The sequence below is a fragment of the Miniopterus schreibersii genome (assembly GCF_964146895.1).
Source record: "Miniopterus schreibersii genome assembly, chromosome: 1".
In the NCBI taxonomy this organism is placed as follows: domain Eukaryota; kingdom Metazoa; phylum Chordata; class Mammalia; order Chiroptera; family Miniopteridae; genus Miniopterus; species Miniopterus schreibersii.
The window spans coordinates 135,727,408-135,737,649 of NC_138101.1; the positions used below are offsets into that span (position 1 = coordinate 135,727,408).

The 10,242-nt window shown below is 47.9% G+C and overlaps 1 protein-coding gene across 1 annotated transcript; it reads left to right on the forward strand.

Annotated features, from left to right (window-relative positions):
- Positions 1 to 8,486: 8,486 nt before the first annotated feature.
- On the forward strand, positions 8,487 to 9,246 carry RNASE13 (ribonuclease A family member 13 (inactive); the record flags this gene model as incomplete). Its single annotated transcript, XM_081143033.1, has 2 exons — positions 8,487 to 8,506; positions 8,777 to 9,246. Exon 2 carries the CDS (start codon positions 8,785 to 8,787, stop codon positions 9,244 to 9,246), a length of 462 nt encoding a protein of 153 aa, XP_080999159.1. The 5' UTR covers positions 8,487 to 8,506; positions 8,777 to 8,784.
- Between the last annotated feature and the right edge of the window lie 996 nt (positions 9,247 to 10,242).

Genomic DNA, 10,242 nt, shown 5'->3' on the forward strand with positions numbered 1-10,242 from the left:
GAGCAGGTGGGGTTTAGTTGAGACACGAGCCTCCTTGTCTCTGCTCCTTCTACCTAATCACCATTTCCCTTTCCTTTCTCACCCCGGGGTCTCACCCCTTTCTCCCCCTTTTGTGCCATCCCTACTGTGACCCCAACCCCTAACCCTATGCCCCATCTCCCTCACCCTGTATCCCCACCTTCCTTCGTTCTGGCCCTCTTGCCTCCCACTGTGTTCTATCTTCTCTCTCCCAAGTCCCATCCTGGTTGTGTCCCTGTGCTCCTATCCTTTTCTGTGTCTCATCCCCTCCATGACCCCATCCCCGGCTCCTCCGTATCCCCATCTTGTGCCTCCACCCCCAGCATCACTTTTTCTTGCCCCGATGCCTGTCCCCATCCCCCCCACATGGAGTCCCTCCTCTGTCCATCCTGTCACTCGCTGGAGTGCACTCTCATTCTGTCAGAGCCCATCTCTTCTCCATTCAGTCTCCTCACCTCTTCGCTGGGTCCTCGCGCTGCTGCTGCCACTCCTGCTCGGTGCACTGAGGATGCAAGTCCCAGCGCTGGGCCTCAGCTCTCTGAGGGCCTCTTCCCAGGCCTGCGCCTTAAAAGCTGGCTCGGGCTCCATTGCGTCAGTTTGGGGGCGGGCTGGGGAGCAGTCACGCATCAGGAAATGAATTGGGTGCGTGCCTCTCCGCTTACATGTCCCAAATAAGCTGATAGCTATGGCACTAGTGTACCTGCCGAAACTCGTTTGGCAGTGAGAAAGCTTGAATCTTCCCACTCAAAGGCTAGATTTGGCCCCTGGCCACATGATTTTAATGACTCTAATAAACACCTGATCCAGGTGGCAACCCAAAATGAATTTCAGGGAGAGCTGTCATTTATCTCCTATATACACCTCTGCTTCAGGATTCTGGGAACAACCGATCACTGTGGTGATGAGTTGCTTTTTCTCGGACCTGAGATACAGATAGAATAGTCTAGAGAGTTGCTTTGTATGGTTTCCTGTTGTCAGGACTGGCTGCTTATCTTTTGGAGGAGATAGAGAAGACGGGGGAGTGGGCGAATTATTGCATCACGGTGCCCAGCACCCATTCCAACGCAGTTGTTCCACGGTGACCTGTTCTTCTGGCTCTCTCACTTCCAGGTGCTGAGCAAGGCCACCTGGCTCTGCCAGAAGAAGGCACCCAACACCTCTCATCCTTCACTCTTCCTCTCCCTACTTTATTAAAATTTGTAAAACTTAAACATTGTCCAAACTTGAAAATGTTGTTGCTGGTGGTGCCTTGGGCCTTCCTTTAACTTTTATGTCCTGCTCCTTGCAGCAGTGATGTCTGTGTGAAAAACTTGGGTCAGTGCTGCTCTGGGGGCTCCAGTGAGCTTGGCATGTGGCACTCAGAGCCAGGACACTGAGGCAGAGAAGCATCACTCTAACTGGCTGGGAAGGCCTGGGAAACTTGGATGAAGAACAGTATTTTTGTTTTCAGGATTCACTGTAAGTAGTAGGTGATCTCAGAATACTGGGTTCAGGTTCATTCATGTAGTCAACAAATTTTTGTTGAGTTCCTACGGTGTGCCAAGGTACTTGGAATATATCAGTGAACAAAAGAGACAAAAATCCTACCTTTGTGGAGTTTACATTTCATTATGGGAAAGACAGTGTACACACACACACACACACACACACACAAACTTTGCTCAAAGTGATAATTGCTAAGGAAAAAAGTTGGTAGGTAGTGATTTTTAAATAAGGTCATTGCAGTAGGTGACTCTGGGACATAGACTTGGAAGTGAGAGAGTGAGCTTGTGCTTGCCTGGGGAAAATGCCCCAAGTAAGGATAACAGCACTGCAAAGGCCCCAAAGCAAATGGACACGCCTGGGGTGCTGGAGGAACAGCCAGGAGTCCAGTGTGGCTGGAGCAGGGGAATGATGAAATCAGAGAGGGATCAGAGGCCAGACCATGGCAAGCATCAGAGGCCGTTAGGACTGAGATTCTTCTCTGTGCAGTGAGGAGCCCTGGGATGGTTCTAAGCTGAGGAGTAAAAGGCCTATGTGTTTAAACATCCTCTGGCTGTTGTGTGGATTGCAACCATAGAGAGGCCACATAAACCATCTTGATCATGAGGTTTGTGTTCTGGTCCAGAAGTTAGGATTTCGAGTCAGAAAGATTTGAATGTTTGCTTTGAGGCCAGGGGACCTCATTTTAGTAGAGGGAGAGTGAGCCGTGGGTCCCGAGGATCTTCAGAAGAAAACCTGGTGTTAGAGATGGGAAACACCACCAGATGGCAACAGAGAACCAGGAGCAAGTTTGTGGCTCACCCTTAGTGAGGCCTTGGCTCTAGGGACAGCACTCACTGCTTTGTTAAGGTGCCTGAATCTCTGCAGTTTGAACTTCTGGATAGAGAATTATGTCTCTGCTGCTGTAGAAATGCAAATGTGTGGAGATAAAATCCCTGGTTTAAAGCCGACCGTGGATAGAATGCAGATCAGCACAGCCCAGCCCAGCCCTGGACTGGCGGCTGGAGTTACAGGAGGGGGTGGGAGGCCAAGAGCTCATTTGAATTCCTCACCCAGACCGCTTCTCACTTCTCATTATTCCAGAGTGAGATGTTTCCAAACCGCGACTCCCCCTGCCCCCTGCGCTTGTGTTTTCCTGTCATTGTAATTACCCTAGTTTGCTCACTCCATTTTGCTGGGTTCTCCAGAGGCTGCCTTAGTGCTGTGTGAAGGTAAAATAAACCCAGCCCTCAGGTCAAAGGGAAGGGAGAGTAAAGGTTTAGGTTTGCACATGAAATCTGAGTTGAACCTACCCTCTGCCCGATTCGCGCTGAAACCAGTACTTTTATTTATTTGTTTGCTTAAACCATCCAGCTTCCAAGAGCTGCTTCCCTTGGCACTCGGTAAGATCATTTTGCCACTTTTCCTTCACAACATGCACGGGGCAAGAGGAAAAGATGGAGGAAGGGGGAGACAAGGTTAGGGAGAACCCAAGGAGTCAGGCATCAGGCCCAGGGCTGGTCAGGCAGTCTGGCAGAAGGGAGAAGAGAAAATTGAGAGAAGGGGGAGCAGACAAAATGGTGGGAGAGAAATGGGAGGGAAGAGAGCCCCTCCCACAAGCAGCCTTTATCTGGGGGCAGGAGGTGGCTCCTTACCCCAGCCTCCTTCCCATTCCATCACCACAGTCACTGCGCTTGGCCTTTCTCCGCAGGCCACTGGCGTGCGTGCGTGCGTGTGTGTGTGTGTGTGTGTGTGTGTGTTTAAAGTCACTGGGGCGAGTGTTGTGAAAACCCCAGCGGTGCCAGGTGGAACTCTGCCTGTTTTCCCCACAGGACGACAGCTGCCGCTTCCTCTGACCTGCGCTGAGCGGGGTGGGGGAGGCTGGGGGAGAGGAGGGCTGGGCCTGGACAGGTGCCCGCCCTTCAGAGCCCAGCCCCCTCCTCCCGAGCTCCACACAGCCTCTGGGCATCCATGGAAAGCCCATGAGAGTTTCATCCAAGCAGGAGCCGATCAGAGTTCTGTGATCCTAACTTTGTTGCTCCTAGGGTAAATAAAGGTAATGGATTCGACTGCATAGACAGGGAAAGTGAAACAAATAGCAAATTGGGGTCAGATGTGGAACTTTTTTTGGGTCTTTGAATTCTCATGACCTTTCCTGAAACAGCTGTGGGTCTAGAGGAGGCAGCACTGACAGAAGGTTGGAATCACTGGTTCCCAGGCCAGTGTCTTGTTGAGTCAAGCCAAGAAGTAAGAGAGGGGAACCTGACCTGGGCTTGAGCGCTCCCTTACGAGGGGCCATTGTCAGCTCCCATTTACACACAGAATAAAATATAAATTCCTTAGCCTGATATTCAAGGTCTGCCACAATTTGGCAAACTTGTCTTTCCAGCTTTCTCTCTGATTTCCACTGAGTGCCTCAACCCCAACCAGGCTGGTTTTCTCTCTTTTTTCTTTTTTTAAATTTAATATCAGAGAGAGGAAGGGAGAGATAGAAACATCAATGATGAGAGAGTCATTGATCAGCTGCCTCCTGCACGCCCCCATTGGGGACTGAGCTGGGAACCGGGCATGTGCCCTGACCGGGAATCAAACCGAGATCTCCTGGATCATAGGTCAATGCTCAACTGCTGAGCCATGCCAGCAGGACTTTTCTTTTTTTTTCAGATATACCTTTCATAATTCTCTTTATCTCCACTTAACTCAACTGTTTCTTGAGACCCACCACAAGGTTCCAGAATGACCCTTACCCCCAAAAGTTGCTCAGATTCTCCCAATTTAGAGGGATCTTTCTCACCTCTAAATTCCCACATTTACTGTCTTTAAGATGTATAACTTTCTGCCTTGAATCATTGGTTATTTCTTCAAATGGATTTATTATTTTCCTCCAATTTAGAGTCAATTCCCAGAAGACAAGGATCATTTATTACACTTCTTCATTTTTTTTATTTTAGAGATAAGGAGGGGGAGAGAGAGAGCGAGAGAGAGAGAGAAACATTGATTGGTTGCCTCCTGCACATGCCCTGATTGGAGACTGAACCCACAATCTGGGTATGTCCCCTGAGAGGAAATTGAGATAATGCTCCAACCAACTGAGCCACACTGGCCAGAGCTGTTATATTTCTTTTGTACCTCCCAAAGGATACAGTATAATGCCTTGCAGATAAGTGACCCTAACCGATTCAGCTTCTGGGTTAGAAGGTATTCACTCTGCCCCTGAATGATCCCAGTCTCACATGGGGACATGACCAGTCCATAGTGTTGGTCAGCAGATTGTGGAACTGACAGCGTAGCTCCTAGACATCAACCCCAAGGTTGAAGTGAAGCTCTGATAAGAAGCAATCCTTTAGGTTCAAGGACAACCCAGGAATTGTCCATAACACAGTATGCTGTTTAAGTAATTTGAGTTTAACAGGGCAAAAAGTGATTCCACTGAGACTGAGGTGAGCTCATTCCGGGAAAAGTCTTGGGTGTTCCCCTCAGTCATAGGAAATCACCCCTGCATCTGCCTCTCTAGCCAGTTGTTCTAGAAATGCTTACCCTTGGGGAGGGGCGGAGGGAGAGGGTGTGTAGATGACTACATGCATAGGGTCACCTTTATAAGAAAAATAACCCAAAATTGTTTTAGTGGTGAACTCTCAGTACTCCTTTTGCTGATAGAAAACCCAGTACCATTACAAGCAAAGCCTAACATATTTTTAAGTCCTGGATATTTACCAACCCTTTTTAATATATAAGGTATAATAAAAAAGTCTGCACTTGCTAGGAAATGTGATTCTCTCATAAGGCCAGGTTTCTCAGTCTCAGCACTATTTACATTTCAGTTTGGATGATTCTCTGTTGTGGGAGCTGTCTTGGGCAATGCTGGATGTTTAGCAGCATCCCTGGCTTCTACCCACTAGATGCCAGTAGCACCTCCCAGTTGTGACAATGAAAAAATGTCTCTCAGCACAACCAAATTTCTCCCCCTTGAGAGCCACTGAATTAGTCTTATGATCTTGAGCCAGCTTCTGTCCCTCTCTAAAATGTAGTTTCTTCATCTCTAGGATAACTCTTGTGTATGTAAAGTCCAGTGTAATGGGGTAACAATTCCATAAACCTCAGGCTTAGGGAGCAGATGAAACCATGACAAGAATGTCAGAATGGAAGAAACAATCCTATGGATCAACACCTCTAGGATAGGATTTTAAAGACCAGACCACTAGGATGGCAATTAAAAAACCAAAGGCCCATTGCACACTCAGCACTTTTCCTGGTCCTGTGGCTCATGCCTTTGTAACATATACTCATATGTGTGTCTTTCCTATTGAATTGTAAATTTAATCTGGACTGGAACTGTCTTACTTACCTTTATATTTCCCCCCCAAATTTGTCTTAGTGTTTTTCAGATGATATTTAACTATTTAAAAAATATTTCAGAGTAATTAACATGGGGCATGGCTAATAATAGAAGGCTTTGCGAAGATGAATTTTAAGTCAGTTGTTAATGGGGCTCTAGGTTGGCAGAGCATGATGGGGGCAGGTCACTTGGCTCATTTGGGGAATGAAAGAAGCTTTGCAGATGTTCAGTGAACTAGGGAAAAAACATGAGTTGGTATGAAATCTAGGAGACCATCCCCAGTTATCGATTTAAAATTGGTTAATGGTTAAAAGGCACTTTCAAGCTGACCATCTCATTCTATTCTTGTAGCCTCATGAGGTAAGGAAGGTATTAATCCCATTTTATAGAAGAAGAAACAAAAACTCAGTAGGTTATCCAATATCAAGTCCTGAACTCTTTCCTCTACAAGGTGCTGCTCTATTTCTGTAATTGTGCGTGCAGAGGTGAGTGGTGGTAGGTGGGTAGTGAATGAAGGAAGAAGAAAACCAAGAGACATGAAAGGCCCCTTTCTCTTCTCAGGGAAGTTGCAGCCTTGAGCAAACAGGGAAGTAGTGGCATGCTTTGAGGTGGGGACCACACAGTACAGTAAGCTTCCTCAAAACAAAGACTTGAGTCAGCCAGGCTCCGGTATCTCTGGGCATGGGCTCCCACTCAGTGTTGGCTTGTAGACCAGCCTGAAGGACACAGTGAGACACTTGCCTGTGTGAGCTTTCCCCTCACTTGCTTGGCTGTACACACTCCCTGGAGAGCTCTTCCAAGTAGAGGCTTCTTATACAGGATCTCTGGGCTGAGTCTTCCGATGAGCTAGCTCAGTGGAATTGATGGAGGCAAGAGAGGAAGGAGGAGATGTGGGCAAGGACATGGGGGGGGCAGAGTAGGGGAAGCAGGCAGGCATGGAGATGCAGTTGGAGACATAGCAAGGGCCAGGTCATGGAAAGTCTTAAGTCCTATGAGGGGTAGAGCCTTACTGGAGTTGGAATTTGTCTGGTGTCAAGGAAAGGGGAGAGACGCAGCAGGGGAAGAAATAGGAATGGAAGGGATGGGTTTAGGAAAAGTTTAGCTAAGATTTCCAGGGCTACATGACTGATAGACTCATGCTCGTTTTTAGTCCAGTGCCTGGAGTCAACATGTGCCAGGCACTGGACTAAAAGCTCTTGATATACATCTTAATGAATGTATCCTAATACTGCCACAAGGTACAAAATATTATCCTGATTAACAGATGAGGAAACTGAAGATTATGGTGCTTCAGTAAACTTAGATGGACAGTGCACAGCCTGGAAACAGTAGAGCAGGATTCAATTTCTAGTCTGTTTTACTCAAAATCCTTGCTCTCAACTGCCATGTAGATATTGCCTCCCCACAGGTGGGGTTAGGGGGAGGAAGAGGTATAAGATCACTCTCAGATCTCTTGTATAGGTTACTGAGGGAGCTGAGATAGACAATACAGAGAAGCAGCAAGTTGTGGAAAGGATGAGTTCAGTTTTGGACTCTAGTTTGTGCTGTCAGAAAGAGCAAGTCATGGGGGCTCTGAGTGAGGAACCTCAGTAAGTCTCTCTGCACCCCCCCTCCCCCCCCGAACTACACATTGGCTTTGGAGCACTCAGAGCTCTGTAGTCTGATTCCCCGCTCCTGCTCTCCAGGGAGACTGTGGTAGGCTCTCCTGAGAGGAAGCCCACAACCTGGGTCATATCCAAATTGGGCTGAGGGGCCTGTGGAAGTCAAGGACTGTGGCTGGCAGGCTCTTTGCTTTTGATGAAGGGGCAAGTGTTGATGAAAAAGAGAGTTAGGAGCCCAGCCCTTTCCCCAACATAAAAAACAATAGCAAGAATCTGACCCACTAGGCTCACATGGCCCACACCAAGCCATCTCAGTCCAAGCTATGCAGTCTAATCCAAAGGACAAGTGTGAAGCTTCAGGGCCAGCAAGAAAAAATTTCCAGGTGTGCCCTGACTCCAAAAGGGCCTGAAGTTATAGGTAAGGGATTAGTGTGATTGTGTCATTGTGATTGTTGTGAAGTTGGTGATGGGGACTGTGGGGGTTCACAAAGACGTCTTTGATTATCAGTGCATCATCACTTTTGTGGGAGGCTGTTGCATGTGCGTGGGTTCCTGTGAGTGGGATAAGAGAGTGGCAGACACTCTGTTCTCTAAGGGTTGGGAACAGTCTGCAGCACTTTGTTCCTCAGAAACATGGTGGTACTTTTCTTCTCACCTTTCCACAGGAGCAAGGCCTATGGACATCAAAGAAAGCCCAAGAACTTAGGCACTTCTGGCAAGGAGGTTGGAACTAAGTGTTCTTATGACACCAGAAAGGAGGAAACCAGATTGCACTATCTCTTTCTTCCCACCCATCCAACCCCTTCAGCACAGGGACTCCTCAAACTAAGGGGACATTCCTTCCTTCCATACTGGTCTTTATCTAGAAACCTTTCCAGCTTCTTCTCACCTGTGGGCTGTCTTTGGTCTCAGGCAAGAAGAATCCTTGCCTGCTGCCCTGCTTGTCTTCCAGCTCCTGTCCTTCCTCCACAGCAATCAGAGAATCGTAGCTAGCCTATTTCTTTTATTGCTTCTGCATTTTTTTTTTTTTAACCAGAAGGGATACTCAAGAAGAATTGCTTACCCAAGGACCAGTTGGACCTCTTATTCTGTAAGTGTTACAGCTCATGACGGGGTGAGGCTGAGACCAAGGGAAAGTAGGGAATGGCTGAAGGTGGTTGACCAGCTGAATGAACTTGGATAAGTGTCTCCTCTCTCTGGGGCGTGAGGTCTAGGGCTGGATGATCTCTGAGGTACAGTCAAGCTCTTAGGGTGTAGGGGAAGGAACACAGGGAAGGCTGGGGGAATGCTGGAGGCTGCGGGAAAGGGAAGACAGCCACTCTAGGCCCACGTCTGCCTCCAACCACCTTAACTCTACCAGCAGGAAGAATGGCACCAGCTGTGGCCTGGCTCCTGTTTGTCCAGCTTGTTTTAGGACCAACTCTGGTCATGAACGTCAGACTGGAGATTGCCATCAAGAACTTTCGCGACTTACACATTGACTTTCCCAAGGTTAACTACCCAGTGGGTTTCCAGGGCTACTGTAACGGTCTGATGGCCTATGTGAGGGGCAGAGAGGGAAGCTGGTATTGCCCAAAGACCCATTATGTGATACATGCCCCCTGGAAAGCCATTGAGAGGTCCTGCAAGCAGTGTGAGAGCTTCTGTGAGAATTACAATGAATACTGTACAGTCACCCTGGAAGCCTTCCCCCTCACAATCTGCTCTCTGTCCCCCAAACAGCCTCCCACCAGCTGCCGCTACAATGACACCCTAACCAACCAAAGGATCTACCTGCTCTGTTCTCAAAAGTATGATGCTAAACCGATAGGTATCATTGGCCTCTACTAGGGAAGGGAAACTTTCATTTTGAACTACCCCCTACTGTCACCTCAGACCAGCCTGTTCCATTTCCAAAACTCTGATTCCTGGTACAGGACTTCCCCCCTGACTTTGAAGGTAGGCAGGGTTCCCTCCCAAGAGACCAGGGAGGGAGAAAAATGTTCAGAGCTTTAGTAACCATGCAAAGTCATATTGTCTTCTAGGTTCTTTCTAACTTTACCTCCCCCAACCCCCATCATCCTTCCTCTCCTACAGACAGTTTTACCCACCCAAGAAGCTGACTGTGTCCAGTTGGCATTGACTGTCCGTCCACTGGGCCAGATACTGAATCCTGGATGGAGGCCCAGAGCCTCAGCTCACACCATGGCAACAGGCACCCAAGCTCAATGTTTCAATTCCCCATCCCCACCACCCTTCTCTTTTCAGTCTTCCCCATTTCCCTATGACCCCCTCCACTCACTCACCCACATGATGGGTATCTCTAGTTATAGGGACCTCCTTGAGACCTTTAGGTTCATTTTAGCCTCACTTTCTCAGAACGCCCCCCTCAGTTCCCTGTCTGCTCCTCTCTATGAAATCATTTTCTTCAAGCTACCTGCTCTTTCCTCCCTCCTCCTACCATGGAGCCCAGTGTGTCTCCCCCATGTTTCCAGCCTCCTTTAGTCACTCTGTCTTCTACAACCTCTTTTCCACAATTCTCACCTTGGCTTACTGGAGTTTCAAGTTATTTTCTCTGATCTATCCCCCAAAGATTCCTGAGTCCTGTTCCTTCCCAAAGCTCCTCCTGACATTCTCTAGACTCTAGGATCTGCTGCTGACAAGATGGGTGAGGGGGGCTTGGCTGTAGTCATAGGTTTCAAAGTCACATCTGAGTTATGTAAGATATAACCATTGGATGAAACTGGGTGAAGGGTACATGGAACCTCTCTGTACTATTTTTGCATCTTCCTGTGAATCTATAATCATTAAAAATAAAAAGATAAAAAACACATAGGATTCAGTTCT